Here is an 18073-nt window from a genome sequence, read left to right as displayed (position 1 = left end):
TAATTTCATCATCATCATCATCATCATCAGCCTATATTTGTCCACTGCTGGACACAGGCCTCTCCCAATGCACGCCACTGTGGTCTTTCTCCGGCTACTCGCATCCAGCTTCTGCCTGCCGCCTTGCGTATATCGTCACTCCACCGTGCCTGAGGACGTCCTACACTACGTTTGCCGAGACGCGGTCTCCACTCTAGAACACGTTTTCCCCAACGGTTGTCGGTTCTACGACAAATATGACCAGCCCACTGCCACTTCAGCTTACTAATCCGGTGGGCTATGTCGATGACTTTGGTTCTTTGGCGGATCACCTCATTTCTGATGCGATCCCTCAAAGAAACGCCGAGCGACTTTAAGCTGGTGGACCAGCCTTGTCGTGAGTGTCCACGTTTCGGCTCCGTATGTCATGACGGGTAGGACGCACTGATTGAAGACTTTCGTTTTTGGGGCACTGTGGGATCGACGATGTTAAGATTCGACGTAACTTCCCAAACGCTGCCCAACCCAGCTGAATTCTTCTATTCACCTCGTCCTCAAGGTTGTTTCTACCTAATCGCAGAGTCTGCCCGAGGTAGACATATTTTTGAACAACTTCGAGGACGGTACCGTGTATCGTAGTCGGTTCCGGTAGAACATATTCATTGAACATGACCTTGGTTTTATCCAAGTTCATCCGTAGGCCGATACGCATAGAAGAATCAGCCAGCTCGTTCAGCATTTGTTGCAGGTCCTGCAGCCACGATGACGATGTCGTCTGCGAATCTCAAGTGAGAGATGTATTCGCCATTGATGTTAATGTCACGTCCTTTCCAGTTCAGCGTCTTGAACATATCCTCCATTGCATTAGTGAACAATTTGGGGGAAATAACGTCCCCTTGTCTCACTCCTCGATGCAATGGTATGGGATTTGTTTGCTGATTCTGTACTCGGACGGACATGGTGGCAGCTTCGTAGAGACATCTCATCACTTGGATGTATCGCCAATCAACTTGGCAACGCTGCAGGGACTCCAGAACAGCCCAGATTTCAACCGAGTCAAAGGCCTTCTCATAGTCCACGAATGCAAGACACAGGGGCCGATTATACTCATGGGACTTCTGTATAATCTGCCGCACTGTATGGATGTGGTCTATGGTGCCGTATCCGGTCCGAAACCCGGCCTGCTCCGGGGGTTGGAATTCGTCGAATCTTCGCGCAAGACGGTTCGTGATCACTCTTGAAAACAGCTTATAGACGTGGCTCAGTAGGGATATGGGACGATAGTTCTTCAGCAGGGTTTTGTCTCCCTTTTTGAAGAACAGGACGACCACACTCCTACTCCACGCCTCCGGAGTTGTCCCTTCGAAGAGGACATAGTTAAAAAGCGTCTGAAGTTCCCTAAACTAAACGCCGTCCTCTCCAGGGGCTTTTCCATTTTTAAGCTGTCCAAGTGCAGTCTCGATTTCGCCAATACTGACTTCAGGCAGGTCTTCGGAGAAATGGCGTGTTAATGTAGCTCTAGGATCCTCATTTTCGCGATCAGGTCGAGATGCATGCGATGCGTATAACCGGCCGTAGAAGTCCTCTACTTCCGAAAGTACTGCCGGCTTAGAAGAAACGACTTCTCCACTTGCTGTGGTCAACTTCGTCAGGTGGCTCCTTCCAAGAGATTGTACGAACACCTTAGACCCTCGATTCTGCTCAATAGCTCTTTCTATTGCAAGAGTATTGGAGCACCGGAGGTCGTGTCGTACGCGCCTGCTGATCTCTTGGTTTAATTGCCGTTTCTCTGACGAATTGACAGGTGGGTTTTCACGTCGTTTCTTCATGAGCCCCAAAGTCTCTTCCGAAAGGTTGGACTTCCTGCCCTTACGCTGCATGCCACAATATCTCGTGCCTTCTTCCCTGAGAATTCGAACTACATTTTCGAGGTTCTGGTTTACGTCAGTTGTGGTTTCCACAGCAGCGAATCGGTTCTCCAGGATTGACTGGAATGTTTCAGATCCCGCAATGGTTCGGAGCAGCTTTGGTCGGAGCGTGGACTTCATCAGACGGGCGCGCTCGGCCTTAAAATTGATATTCAGAGAGCCTCGGAGGAGTCGGTGATCACTACCGGTATTGAACCTATTAATCACTAAGACGTCTCTGAATATATGCCTCTTGTCCGTCATTATGAAGTCGATCTCATTTTTTGTCATAGTGTCAAGGCTTTGCCACTTCCACTTCCTTTGCGGCTGCTTCTTGAAAAAGGAGTTCATCAAGAAGAGCCCCTCCCGTTCGAGGAAGTTGACAAGCATTTGCCCCCTATGATTCCTGCTTCCAAATCCATGGGGTCCTACTACCGATTCGCTGCAGTTCTGTACTCCCACTTTAGCGTTAAAGTCCCCCATGACAACGTTGTAGTGGGTTTTCGTGTTGAAGTGGAGGGCCCTCGATATATCGATGTCATCGAATAATTCTTCCACTTCATCGTCCGAGTGTGTCGAGGTCGGTGCGTACGCTTGCACCACCTTGAGGCTGTACCTCGATTCGAGGGTTACGGTGTCCTCTCCCTCTCTACGGACTTCACATAGCCCTAATATGTGCCACCTAATTTTCCCAAGTTCTACCTCAAGTTGCGCTAGATGCGAGTCAAGCCGTAGCGTGCGTCCGTTGTACGTCGCAAGGGTCAGTCGGTTGTGGTGGCCTCCCGTAGCCCGGTGATTCTTAGCACCCCCCGTCCCGCCGTTACCATCGTCGCCACCATGACGAGGAATAGCGGAGCTGCCGGGAACTGGGGGCCGTGGCTTGCGTGTGTGCAGCATGTGGAGGTTATTGCCCATAAATGCCACGCTGGGCAGGTGGGTTGGCGATCGCAGTGATCATATTTACGGAGACCAAATATGAAACGAATGCAAAGATTTTGAAGGAGCTCAAGCTTTTTGAGTTGTTCCTCTTTTAAGTCAACAAAGCATGTGTCAGCATAATCGAGAATTGGTAATAGGAGGCTCTGTGTAAGCGAAATTTTGGTGGGAATAGGTAGAAAGTTACGCAACCTTCGGAGCGACCATACAGCTGAAAACACTTTTCTGCTTATGTTACTCACCTGTGGTTGCCACGATAAATGTTGATAAAAAATAACCCCTAAATTTTTACATTCGTTACTAAACGGTAAATCAACACCATCCAAGCGCACAGTTGGTAAGTACGAAAAAGAAATGCGCGATATTAATTTGGAACTTGATATGGAATTAATATGATATTAATATTAATATGATATTAATATTGATAAGAACTTGACTTTTTGTAGGGTTTACCTTTAATCCAAAATATTTTGACCATTTAGCAATTTTATCTAAATTTACATTTACTGGGTGAATAGTTTTAGCTAAATCGATAACTTTACTCAGTGAGTATATTTGGAGATCGTCTGCATACAAGTGGTAGAGAGATGTAATATGAGAGGAGATAGAATTAATAAATATTGAAAACAAGAGAGGAGATAACACGCCACCCTGAGGCACGCAAGCAATAATAGGACACGCTGCCGACGCCCACGCAGGTAAGAAACAAACCAATCAATTACTTGTGGAGATATGTTAAGAGAACCAAGAATAGCAAGAAGGATATCAAAGTCCACGGTGTTGAAGGCATTACTAAAATCTAGTAATGTCAGCACCGTAACTTGTTGATTATCCATTCCTAGCCTAATATCATCAGAAACCTTGATCAAAGCAGTAGTCGTACTGTGACCAGGTCGGAAACCAGATTGTAAAGGATTCAGAAGGATATTTTTGGAAAGGAAATAATTTAATTGAGTGTGGATGAGACGTTCAAGGACTTTCGAAAGAAAGGTAAGGATAGAAATAGGACGGTGATCAGAAAAAGAAGAAGGATTTGCTTTTTTTTGGAAGTGGTATAATTTGCGCGTCCTTCCAGGAATCAGGATATTCACCAGTATTAACGGAAAGGTTAAAAATGGAAGTGATAATTGGAGAAATAATGTCCAGGATAGGAATGATCATTTTACGACTTGTACCTTCCACTAGTCTCTGGGAGAACTCTCACTCCCTCTGGCGTCGAAATAAAACAACCAGTGATATGGATCGTGGTACCCGAATGTATATTTCACACAACTCAAGTACAGGACCGACTACGTATACAATTCGAGTACGGTTACCAATCGAGTACTATTACAAACGGAGTACTTAAATTCAAAAAAAAAATAAATCTCTACTTATAAAAGTAGCAAAGCCAAACGATAGCGCGATTTATCTTCCCTAAAGCGCCATCTATTGGCGAAAAGTATAAACTAATAAAAACAAATAAAATTAACATTCGTATTAATTATTTACAATATCAAACAATAGTGTGATGCACTCAGCGCCATCTATCGGAGAAAAGTATAAATCAATAATTATAATTTTTTTTTTCGAAATGTGTATTGCTGTTGGCCCTATTGGCCTCTACAGCGTCACTGGGTGGGGGTAAAATAATTATAAAATAAATCAAAGTTAATATCTACTAGCCATACGAACCAAACCATAGTGCGATCTAAATGACTCACAGCGCCATCTAGCGACAAACAGTGTAACAATTATACATTCCGCCCACCATGAACCGAACGGTTCATAATAAAATAAACATCGTTATCAAGTAATTACACAACACAATAAATACAGAATTCTTAGTAATAAACAATAAAATTAAACTTAACAAATTATAAATAGATGGCTACTGTGACAAACTTAACATTTAACTAAACATAAACTAACCTTCATCACATTATCTTACTTAATTCCTAACTGGTAATATACAAATTTTAGATACTGGTCTCTTAATGACTGTATCTTTGCATTTTAAGCTGACAACACGCGTAACATTATCCTGACCAGTATGCTTCTCAACAATAACGCCGTAAAGCCATCGTGCGGGAGGAACATTTTCTTCCTTGACTAAAACTACATCCCCGATTTGAGGTTCAGAAGAATGACGATTCCAACGATAACGGTGTAGGAACTGCGAAAGATACTCATTCGACCACCGTCTCCAAAAGTTCTGCGTCATTCGTTGGACAAGCTGCCATCTTCGGAGACTAGTTATGGATGACTTTTCGTAATTGGCATCCGGAACAAGTAAAAGAGGTTCACCGACAAGAAAATGTCCGGGTGTTAATGGGTATGGATCATGCGTCATCACTTAAAGTTGTCAGTGGCCTCGAATTAAGGCAAGCCTCAATTTGGGACAAAACGGTACTCATCTCCTCAAACGTCAGGGTTGAGTTCCCAATCACCTTTTTAAGATGGTGCTTGGTTGATTTGATCCCAGCCTCCCATAATCCACCAAAGCGTGGAGTGTAGGGTGGGATTCGATGCCAAGTAGTACCGTTTGAAGATAACCAAGAAGCGATCTCTTGAGCTACACTAGACCTTTCTGCAACTAATAATTTCTTAATCTCCCTTTCAGCACTTACGAAATTAGACCCATTGTCACTCCATAACTCTGCCACGTGACCTCGCCTAGCCACCATACGTTTAAATGCGGCCAAAAATCCTTCAGAGGTCATGTCACTGACAGCTTCAAGATGTATGGCTTTAGTAGCCATACATATAAAGAGGCATATGTACCCTTTAATGGAGCGATAACCTCTACCCTTTGAGGTTCTCATCGCAATAGGTCCTGCATAATCTACTCCAGTTTGACGGAAAGGTCTGTCAGCGGAAACTCGAGACGCTGGTAACTGACCCATTATGGGTTGATTTGATGGAGATGCATGACGGATACATGTCACACATTTGCGAACATGCAACTTTACTAAGCTCTTAGCATCAATGATCCAGTACTTTGATCTAATATAATTGAGCTTTAGTTGTGGGCCACCATGAAGAGTCCTTTCATGTGCATCTGCTACTATAAGCTGTGCCAAATGCGAGTTATGTGGAATCAAAATAGGATGTTTCATCATGTCACTCAATTGAGCGTTCTGCAAACGTCCTCCCACTCGTAACAAACCACGGCTATCAATAAAAGGATTAAGAGACACGAGTTTACTCTTTTTAGCTACTAATCCACTTTTATTAATATTTTCAATGTCACCAGCAAAATATTTCTTTTGAAAATAACTTATACATATATCCAAAGCAACCTTCAATTCTATATCGGTTAAGTAAGCAGGAAAAACAGATTTACGAGAGGAACGTAGCCATGTAAAGTAGCGTTTTAAATAAGCTACCGTTCTGATCAATTTGCGAAGTGTTGAAAATCTTGTAAATAAATCATGATCTGGTTCAACAAATGACATGACAAAGTTTTTGAGTTCTTTCTTCTAATTTAGTGTCTTGGCATTCTTCATGTAAGTCGTAACTAATATTAACTTCGCTTAGCCAAGATGGCCCATGTCTCCATAAACTTAGTTTGTCATAGTCCGTTACACCCGTGAGCCCATTGATTACGGTCTAAAATTGTCAAGATCTCCGATGTGCGATTGGCTATAAAGGTTTTCCACTTACTTGGGTGACTACTAAGCCACGCAAGTACCACAGAAGAATCTGTCCAAGCATGAATTTTTGACTTGGGAATCTCCAAAGTCTCCGAAACTTCTAAAATCAGCTTGGCAAGAAGAACGGCTCCGCAAAGTTCCAAGCGAGGGATAGAGACTTGTTTGATTGGAGATACTTTTGTCTTGGACGTAACTAGATTCACATGCACTCCATTATTCTTATCTATGATTCAAACGTATACTACTGCAGCATATGCGTAATTAGACGCATCACTAAATCCGTGCAGCTCTACTTCTTTATCGTCAGCATTTGTGTGAATCCAGCGAGGTATGCGGAAATTCGTAAGACTTTCTAAATTTGACCGGTAAGTAAGCCATTCCCGTAACAAAGAAGGAGGAAGTTCTTGGTCCCAATCTATTCCTGACATCCAAAGTTTTCGAATAAAAACTTTAGATGTTACAATAGTTGGAGATATCCACCCTAAAGGATCGAATAATCGCGAAATATCCGATATTACTCTCCTCTTTGTTACTGGTACTTCCAGTTGTGGTAGTTGGACACTATATTCAAACTCATCAGTGCAACTATTCCAGGTTAGTCCTAACACTTTCTGTATAGCTTCTGTTTCCTTTCCTTCTCCTATATTTAACCTTGACTCCTTTTCTTCTCTTCCTTTTCCAATTTTCTCCATAAACTCCTTATTGCTTGCCCATTTCTGCAATTCAAATCCTCCCTTCATTAATATGTAACTTATATCTTCTTTTATTTTCAGGCACTCTTCGACAGTTTGGCAGCCAGTCATAAGATCGTCCATGTAAAAGTCATTTAAAATTTTATCCGCAGCAACAGGGTAATTTTTACCTTCATCGTGAGCTACTTGCTGCAGGACTCTTACAGCAAGGTAAGGAGCAGACGCAGTACCAAAAGTTACACGTAACATTCGATAATGTTGAATTGTTCCAAAATCATTGCGCCACAAAATACGCTGAAACTCATCTGCATCCTCCCGTGTCACCTTTACCTGTCGATACATCTTAACGATGTCTGCCACCAAACAAACAGGATGTTTTCGCCATCTCATGACAATGTGTCTCAAAGTATTCTGAAGAGGTGGACCAACTAAGAGTTCATTGTTCAGACTTACTCCATTAGTTCCAGAGCAGGAGGCGTCAAAAACAACCCTTACTTTAGATGTTAACTTGCCCTTACGTACTGGCATGGTGCGGCAAATATACCACGTCCGATTTATTACGCTGCTCTTCAGGAACTAACCCCATGTGATTAAGATGTAAGTACTCTTTTATTATTTCTGTATACTGTTCTTTTAAGTCTTTATTTTTTAATAATCTTTTTTCTAACTGGTAAAGTCTTTTAGTGGCTATATCTTTAAAATTTCCTTTCTTATAGATTGGGTTTGCATTACGAAAGGGAAGTTTTACTATATAACGTCCGTGATCATCTCTGGTAACGGTGTTTCTAAATGTTTCCTCACACTTCTGTTCATCATCAGTAAGCATCTTCTTTTTAACAGAAAGATCGTCTGATTCTAACTCCCAGAACTTTCGCAAAAGATCATTGTCATTACACTGGGTATACATATTGACGATGACACTATTAGCTTGGCACGACTCAGAGTCAACATGATCTGAGTGAATTTGACCAGATAAGATCCATCCCAAATGAGTGTTCTGGGCTACAGGACACCCGGGAGGACCCTTGATAAGGCCCTCGACTAAAATCTGGCTATATACTTCTGCACCAAGTAACAAGTCTATCTTATTTGGTACGTCAAACTTCGGGTCAGCTAACTTTAACTGAGCTAATGCTGGCCACAATTGAACATTTGCCTTCTTTGTGGGAAGAAAATATGTCAGCTTGGTAAGAACATGGGCTTTGACGACCAAAGTGAACTGAGGATTATGAATTGACTTTAGCTTGATTTCAACGACTGACGCAGAAGCTAAAGAATCATTCCTACCCCCAATTCCAGAAATGTAGACCTTGTTGGGAATCTTTTTCAGTCCAAGAGCTTGGACAGCAGACTCCGTGATCAACGAAGCCTGTGAGCCTTGATCCAACAAGCATCTATAAGCTAAACTGGTATTACCTGTTCTCGATTCTACCTCAACAATAGCTGTAGCCAAGAGAACTTGACTAGAACTATTTGGAAAACAGGTACTTACTGTAGCTTTGTTCTCACAAAGTTGTGCTGTGGTGGCTGAAACTACTACACCTCCATCATTGGACTCAACATTCTTCGTCTCCTGTACTACACATGGAGCAGAGAATGATGCTTGCGTTTACAAATTTTACACCTAGTAGATTGGCGGCATGAATACACAGAATGATATGAACCGAAACAATTGAAGCATAAACGATTGGCCTGAATAAAGTTACGGCGTGTGTCGTATTCAGACTTAGCAAACTGTTTACAATTTATAATTTTCTGATTGTCTTTACAAAATTGACAAGTAGGATTAACAATATTGGGACTAGTGTTATTTGAACTATCTTTATGAACAACATTAACACGCGTTCTTACATTAGTAGGTTTTAATATTTGTTTAACGTCTAAAAATTCTAAAGATCTAAATTTGTGTTCAAGAAATTCTCTAAAATCAGATAAGGTAGGCAATTCTTCACTTTCGTTCGACTTTAATTCCCATTGCTTTCAGGACTCGGGATCTAATTTCTGGCTTAATATGTAAATAACAATAATATCCCAATTACTAATATTAACACCTATGTTCTGTAACGCACTTAAACATTCGTTCATATTGTCTAATAATTCCTTAATAGCACCGGATGATTCATGAAGCAAAGATTTCTGGCTCATGAAACGTCTGAGAATATTATTAGACAAATATTTTTTATTGTCATAACGATTGACTAACTGAGTCCAGCAAATATTATAATTTTTATCTGTAATGGGAATGTGTCTCAAAAGCTGCTCCGCTTCTCACAACAAATGACTTTTAAGATAATGTTTTTGTACGTTATCTAATTTACTGTTGTTGTTTAATGATGTAAAAAGATCTCTAAAACTTGTCCACAATAAATACTTTCCGGAAAATTTGGGTATAGAAATCTCAGGTAACTTAACAAAACAATTAGATTTATCTTCAACATTTGCTAACTTAGAAGTTCCTACTACAGATTTACCTTTAGTTTGTAATTTACTTAATACATCCTTTAAATCAGTTTTATAATCAAAATATAAATTTTCAGTTTGATCATAAACAGAATTTGTATAATAACTGGAAGTTGCTAAATCAGTCTTACTAACCTCTGTAATTATTTGCCGATGTGTGTCACAAAACGATTGCCACTGATTTTCTAAAGCCTCTAAACGCGTTTCTACATAAGCAACGGACAAACGCTCTTTAGGTGCTTTCTTAAAGTTGAGTTTACCTTTAGAGATAAACTCCTTATTATTCTCCTGAAGTTTGTTAAATACTTCCATGGCGATAATTTAATGACACGCAAATAAAATGTAATAAACTCTACAACTACTTAAAATTATAAAAGGCAATAAATGTAAACACAAGATAAATTAAATATAACAAGTCCAATTTAAGGTAAATTTTCAATGTCCAATAAATCACACATGCAAATCACTTCAAAATTTTACAAGTGTTGAAATTCACAATTTTCTAAGTCAATGTAAACAACGAAAATTTTCTAAGTGTTTGAGAATTTGAGACATAGACAAAATTTGGGCATAGGTTCCCCGTCGGTTCACTTTTCTTCGAATTCACAACTGTTGTGAACCCTTATATCACTAGGGTCACTGATCCGGCTCGAAGGACCATATGTACGTTCCACTAGTCTCTGGGAGAACTCTCACTCCCTCTGGCGTCGAAATAAAACAACCAGTGATATGGATCGTGGTACCCGAATGTATATTTCACACAACTCAAGTACAGGACCGACTACGTATACAATTCGAGTACGGTTACCAATCGAGTACTATTACAAACGGAGTACTTAAATTCAAAAAAAAAATAAATCTCTACTTATAAAAGTAGCAAAGCCAAACGATAGCGCGATTTATCTTCCCTAAAGCGCCATCTATTGGCGAAAAGTATAAACTAATAAAAACAAATAAAATTAACATTCGTATTAATTATTTACAATATTAAACAGTAGCGTGATTCAGTATTCACTCAGCGCCATCTATCGGAGAAAAGTATAAATCAATAATTATAAAATAAATCAAAGTTAATATCTACTAGCCATACGAACCAAACCATAGTGCGATCTATATGACGCACAGCGCCATCTAGCGACAAACAGTGTAACAATTATACATATGGGCGCATGTCGCCACTTGTATTTGATTAAGAGCTGTATTTAAGAATAAGAATCTTATAAATATTCATTTTTAATATTAAACTGTATTTCAAGAATGAATTTGCAATACTGGCATAAATAATTATGAAAGTTATAGTTGTGAATATCTGTTTGAATTATTCTAGAAGAACGCTTTAGAAAAGAAGATTGTTTTAGCAACGACACATCGCATTGACAATTTTTCGAAGAATTTACTTAATTTTATAAAATTGTTAATATCATGTAATAAATAATATTCAAATGGCTGCGTTTAATTGCAATGGAAGCTGACAACCCAAGTAATCTCCGACAGCAGCGGTGGAATCACAAGCCCCCAGAGACCGTACCTTTGCGGCGACACCATGACTTTTATATACCGCCGTTGAACTCTGATGAGAGATTACAAGACATCAGGGACTGCTGCGCTAATATTGATGAAATCATTATGAAATTGAATATTCCGCCACACGAAGCTCGAATGAAGGCTATTCTGCAATTGGGAAGACGAGCCAGACACCTGGTCGCTGCACTCAACAACGTGTTAGCAGGTGAAGCAGGAGCTGATCTATACTTCTGGTGAAGAGTTCCGGTACGCGGATGATGTGCAAAAATGGCGCAGCTACACTTCGGACCAGGCGACGTGCTGCAGCTACGAATATGCTCCAACAGCCTGGACGCTCAACTAGAGAGTTCGACCAGGAGCTTGCGATGTCGAGGTGGTAGATGCACCGATCACAGGTATTTCGTAGTATTTTAGTTTATTGGGATTTGAGTTGTTGAGAAGTGCACACGAGGCGCTCCCCAAATTAGTGTCGATTTTTAAAACGTATAGAAAACGTAAAATAGAAAATAAATACAACGATTCTAAAACAAGTTATGTGTCGTTTAGAGTTCTTTAAAGGAACAAGTTATATGTTTCAATTGCCGGGTCATTTGTCACGCAATTGCAGAGATAAAAATCATCTAAGCCTAGCTCTTATTTATTGCAATAAAATAGTAATTGCCACCTTAGTTGTTGTTATGGAAACGTTAAGATTACTGAATGTAGTTATTATCATCGTACGAGCCATTTTGAGAAAATGGTTACCGGCGTCAAATTGATGAACGTAACTCTTAGAATAAAAGCATAAATTAAGTATTGTTCATCTATTAAGCATAGCACCATTAACGTAATTATTATTAGCAAAAAATATAAGTATTTCTTTATATACTGGAGGCTATTGGTTATTAATTCGTAAAACAATAGATAGGTATGATAAATTTGATATGTATTTATATATTTCCAAATGTTACTTTCCTAAAACTAAAATTGAATATCTTGGTAAGATTATATAAAACTAGAAGTCCAAATTTCATGAAATTCGGTTTAGCGGTTTAGTCGTAAAAGACAGACAGACAGAGTTACTTTCAAATTTATTATATTAATATATAGATGCCACTATAAAGCTAAATATAAGAAAAAATCAGGCTCGTAACTATCCAGGACCTAAAAATATAAAAGAGGAATGTCAATTTAATGATTAAATATAATATAAATTTAGTACAAGACCTTTAAACAGACAGTAGATATTACTGTTATGAACTGGAGACTCTTGCTGTGGTGAAGATGATAATATTTTTTCGATATTTTCTCCATGATCGATCATTTCAAGTAGTCACAGACTGTTACTCTGACTTCGAGTCATAAACGTTACCTAAAACCCGTAGTTCTTTACGCAAAATTTTCAATGTGATATTAAATACCACAAGGGCTTCAAACTTGCACATGCTAACTTTTTTTCAGTTGTAACACAATTAAAAATTCCAATAGATGTCAAATAAATAAATGTTTCAAAATTATTAACTCAAGTTCATTAATTTGGTCTGTTCATATCGTTGGTCCATAATTGGCAACTTATTGAATAAAAACGCGATTCAAGTCTAGCTAATTTTGTAAAACAAATAAAAGGTGATTTGATTTTTAAAAATATAACAGATATTTACGTTTTACTTTATATAACAATGATAAAATAGTTATGCCCTCCACACAGTTCATGTAGATTTTAATTTTACGGCAGATTCAACGATTAATGAAAGTTATAAAAGATAATATGTTCTTTTTATAAATTAATATAACGTACTGATACACAAGAATTTCAACTGGTTGTTAACTGAAACAGCATCAAAAACTATAAGGCGAAGACCATTTGAATTATTATATTAATTTGTAATAGATGTTCCCGAAGTTCTATCAAAATTTTACAATTTGACGATGATATACTGACAGAAAACTTAGAGAAGGTTAAATCATTTGCTTAGAAAAGGATGGACGAGCGGTTCCTTAATGATAAAACGTACTTTGATCAAGGCGACGCTAGAATTCGCCCATTTAAAGTCGGTGATTTTATCATAAAAATAATAAAAAGCTTCACTTAATTGTTAAATGACGATTCAAAAGTGCTTGTAAAAGCCCGCTTGAATAAAATTTATTTTGATTTGATTTGATTTGATAACGCGACGCCATGAACGACACTAAGCCAGGTTCTAAATTTGAAGGTTCGATGGAAATATTAAAAATATTGATAAATGATCTATACAGACTTAAGCATGTTAACCTTCGTGGGTGCTGAAAACGACGACCTGCTCCTACAGCTCAGTCAGACCTTTTTAATGATTCTGACGACTCGAACGAATTTGCCGTATGGGCAAAGGAATCTGGTGAGACCGATTTACGTGACGATGCTTCTACTTCTGCTGCGGTCAACGTTGGTGTGATTGCATTCTGTTGATATGATTTATTTCATGATGTAATTAACAAATATATATTTTTGTTGATATGTTTTATTTTATCGAGTAATTAACATTATTTTTGTGTTGATATGATTTATTTAATGATATAATTAATGTGTGTGTTTATATTTATTTTCCCTAACCTATCCTATCCAACATCCCTTCCTTAAACGCTGGCTGGCTGGCTGGCCACCATGCGTATCCTTATCCTGGTCTTGTTGGCTAGATCCCGTATGGGTGATGCCTTATGTGTTGGCTAGATCCCGGAATGGGTGATGCCTTATGTGTTGGCTAGATCCCGGAATGGGTGATACCTTATGTGTTGGCTAGATCCCGGAATGGGTGATGCCTTATGTGTTGGCTAGATCCCGTATGGGTGATGCCTTATGTGTTGGCTAGATCCCGGAATGGGTGATGCCTTATGTGTTGGCTAGATCCCGGAATGGGTGATGCCTTATGTGTTGGCTAGATCCCGGAATGGGTGATGCCTTATGTGTTGGCTAGATCCCGGAATGGGTGATGCCTTATGTGTTGGCTAGATCCCGGAATGGGTGATGCCTTATGTGTTGGCTAGATCGTGTATGGGTGATGCCTTATGTGTTGGCTAGATCCCGGAATGGGTGGTGCCTTATGTGTTGGCTAGATCCCGGAATGGGTCATGCCTTATGTGTTGGCTAGATCGTGTATGGGTGATGCCTTATGTGTTGGCTAGATCCCGGAATGGGTGATGCCTTATGTGTTGGCTAGATCCCGGAATGGGTGATGCCTTATGTGTTGGCTAGATCCCGGAATGGGTGATGCCTTATGTGTTGGCTAGATCGTGTATGGGTGATGCCTTATGTGTTGGCTAGATCCCGGAATGGGTGGTGCCTTATGTGTTGGCTAGATCCCGGAATGGGTCATGCCTTATGTGTTGGCTAGATCCCGGAATGGGTGATGCCTTGTGTGGGTTGGCTAGATCCCGGCATGGGTGATGCCTTGTGTGGGTTGGCTAGATCCCGGCATGGGTGATGCCTTGTGTGATTTTATATTATAACATGTAACAGCGCAGGGGACGCGCTGGAGTCAGTATGGCCGTATGGGCGCATGTCGCCATCTATCGGTAATGATTGTTAAATAACGATATTTATATTTTAAGTTATCGTTTATATTATTATATTTTAATTAGATAAATGTCGAAGTAGCGTAAATATGTATTTTAATAGCTATTTGTAAACATGATGATGTTATTTATCAGACTCTAATAATTAATAGAGATTTGATTGTTTTATTATTTGGAAGATGTGAGCTCATGTCACCATTTATCGGCAATGGTTTTAAAATATTAATGATATTAATTAATAATTATATATTGTTAATTATCATTTTAATGTTTCTATTTTATTATGTAAATTTGTAAAACACTACAATATAATAAGTAAAACTAAAATGTGGATTCGTCATACAGCGCCACCTATAATGTGTCATAACGGACTATGTAATAGAAATGTTGGTTTATATTACTTATTTTAAGTAATTCACTTGTATTTGATTAAGAGCTGTATTTAAGAATAAGAATCTTATAAATATTCATTTTTAATATTAAACTGTATTTCAAGAATGAATTTGCAATACTGGCATAAATAATTATGAAAGTTATAGTTGTGAATATCTGTTTGAATTATTCTAGAAGAACGCTTTAGAAAAGAAGATTGTTTTAGCAACGACACATCGCATTGACAATTTTTCGAAGAATTTACTTAATTTTATAAAATTGTTAATATCATGTAATAAATAATATTCAAATGGCTGCGTTTAATTGCAATGGAAGCTGACAACCCAAGTAATCTCCGACATACACGACTAATACAATCCGATCCAATGGCATCAAAATCAATTGCTAAGATGTTCTTCTTAACACCACACTCAGTAAATTGATTAAAGACAAAAGCAGGAAAGTCGAGAGTAGATTTAGCTGAAAGTTCTTTTAAAGTGTTACACTTAATAGTAGTATCGAAAGTTTCAGAATGAGAGAAATGTTAAACTTATTTAAATTGAAATTGGAATAATTAACACTTTGAGAAGCTTTTCCAACTCCTAAAGACTTGAGAAATTTCCAGACTTTAGCTGGTTCTTTCTGTTTGGAAACAGATTTATGAATGTGGCATCGTTGATTGTCTCTACACATCATGTTGCATCGATTTCTCACCTTTAACTATTTTAAACGGTAGTATTCAGTAGGATTAGATTTATATTTTAATTTGGCCCGATTTTTTTACTTGTATTTGCCTTATTTGCAACTTCAGCCCAGTCAAGCTTAAAAACATCTTCCCGTAGAGCATTCAAGTCCATTTCACCAAAATTACGCTGCAGAAGAATTCTCGATTTAGCTTTGGGTGGCTGTAATTTATAGGAAAGATAGAGTAAATCGTGATAGGAAAAAGCAAGGGCAGAGCTGGTCAGTGCTTTGCCCTTGCTTTTTCCTATCACACCTATTTTATAACATGGTCAATAGAAGAGACAATAATTAGGTCAAGTAAAGAAGGAGTGCAGTTAGGAAATGTGTGAGTAGCATCCAATGGTAATATTTGCAAATCAGCTCCATTTACGAGAGACTTCAAACGTTAGGCACGATGATCGTCTTTTATGAGACAAGTATTAAAATCACCCATAATCAGAGTATGATTATACAAAAGCTTTTATTGATCTAAATGTTTTTCAAATACGGGAAAGTAGTCAACGGTAAGGCAGGGGCTATAAAAAACTCCCAATATGAGCTTACCATGGCCAAAAGTAACTTCAACAAAAAGGTATTCAGGACCTACAGTTCTTTGGGTTTCGGACAGATTAATAATAGAAAAGGAATGTGATTGCGAAGGTATATTGCAACACCACCACCTTGTCGGCCTACACGGTCGTTACGAATAAGATTAAAGCCAGGGAGTGAGTAGGAGATCGACGGTAAGCAAGGCTTTAGCCATGTCTCAGATACAAGGATAGTATGTAAGTTTTTACAGTCAAAGAAAGACAACATAGGATAATGTGCAGGAATACTCTGTGCGTTAATATGAATTACATTAAAGTGTTTAAAGCTATCAGCGAAATTAGAGTTTAGATTTTCACTAAGTAAGGGAATACTACAAAAACTATCATTACTACTAAATGCATCAGAAATGGTACTGCAGGGAGAAAGACATATTGTCGCAGACAATACTTTCCTTCTTCGTTAATGTAAGACATACTGTATAATTTATAGTGTTAAATAAGAAACAAAATTAATTAACAAAAATAAATAAATAATAGAAATAATTTCAAAATATAGTAATGATAAAAATAAGTAAATATTATAATATAATACAAATAATTCAATAAATAAATAAAAACAAGACAATATAAAAATTTACACCTGCCGGTTGCTTTGGAATTAACAAAAAAAAAAAAATTAAAGAATAATATCATAAACATATGTACAAAACACACATATACAGGCAACACCATTGTTATAAACAGTAAAATGAAACATTGTTATTTACACTCAAATAAAATAAAAAGGAAGAACTTGCTCAAAAACTAAGAAGTCAGTGCAAAAATTAACAATTCTTACGATTTAGTTAATGTCAAATTGTGTCATGTCATAATAAATATTTTTAACTATGACTCGCAATGTAAACAAATTTCAAGAAATAAGTGGGTAAAACTAAAACAAGTGGGAAAAATATTTAAGAGAAGTTGAAACAGAACTATTTTTTCAATACGCGCTTTGATTTAGGTATAAACACTTTATCACAATTCTTTTGCACTGGAACATTTTGAGGTGGAGACTTGCTGGTTGGAATCAAATCAAGATCCGTTAAACATTAACACAAACAACATCTGGAGGTATAATGTGTCCGTCGCGACTCCAGCATGTAGTAATACCAAAGCGTTTTCTTGCCTCAAGGAATACCGCATGCCAAAATTTAGTCAAGAATTCAGACTCTGTTATACCTTTGAGTTTAGTCTTAGCAAACCAAACCTTATCTCTCGTTGTAGCATCGGAGAATTTTACCACAATAGGTCTGGATTTGGAAGGCTTACCTAAGCAATAACAACTTTTTATACAAGCGGAGGAAAAATTTGACAAATTTAAGTACTGTGTAACGAGGCATGTAACGCGAGCTGTAGTGTCTTCTGATCGTTGTCCGAGTAACACCTATTTCTCGGTGATCTGATGATTTATAAACATTTTAATCTTATGATGAATAAAAGGTATACTGAATCAACAGTATTTGAGAGGAAAATCGCATACAATACGCATGGATCGTGTAAAATGCAATTCTTCAAAAAAATTCCACTATAACAAGTACGGAAATAACTCTATACCTAAAACAAAAAGTTTTAAACTAAGAAATTTAACGAGGAACGAAATAACGAATGTTAACATTAAACTGAATGTTAAAATTAGAGATAATTGGTACTAACGACCTTATTTATTTATTTAATTTATAAGTGATTAAATGGCGGTTTCTTTCACACAAATGTAATAAAATATCATA

General features: G+C 38.0%; 1 protein-coding gene across 1 annotated transcript; it reads right to left on the bottom strand.

The window, feature by feature from the left end:
- Positions 1 to 6687: 6687 nt before the first annotated feature.
- On the bottom strand, positions 6688 to 9921 carry LOC124534960. Its single transcript, XM_047110995.1, has 3 exons — positions 9837 to 9921; positions 7898 to 8727; positions 6688 to 7725 (listed from the first exon to the last, which is right to left on the bottom strand). The coding sequence occupies exons 1-3, from the start codon at positions 9919 to 9921 to the stop codon at positions 6688 to 6690; spliced, it is 1953 nt and encodes a 650-aa protein (XP_046966951.1).
- Positions 9922 to 18073: the final 8152 nt, after the last annotated feature.

The sequence above is a fragment of the Vanessa cardui genome, chromosome 13, assembly GCF_905220365.1.
Source record: "Vanessa cardui chromosome 13, ilVanCard2.1, whole genome shotgun sequence".
Classification (NCBI taxonomy): domain Eukaryota; kingdom Metazoa; phylum Arthropoda; class Insecta; order Lepidoptera; family Nymphalidae; genus Vanessa; species Vanessa cardui.
This window is presented reverse-complemented; position numbering and strand designations above follow the sequence as displayed.

Bases quoted from the DNA above. Each gene is read 5' to 3' on its own strand.
- LOC124534960 (XM_047110995.1), bottom strand. From the start codon at position 9,921: ATGGAAGTATTTAACAAACTTCAGGAGAATAATAAGGAGTTTATCTCT. The intron at 8,728-9,836 runs GTTTGTCCGTTG...CTCCATGTGTAG, and splicing joins TAAGAAAGCACCTAAAGAGC to TACAGGAGACGAAGAATGTT. The intron at 7,726-7,897 runs GTAAAACTTCCC...ACATGGGGTTAG, and splicing joins ATGATCACGGACGTTATATA to TTCCTGAAGAGCAGCGTAAT.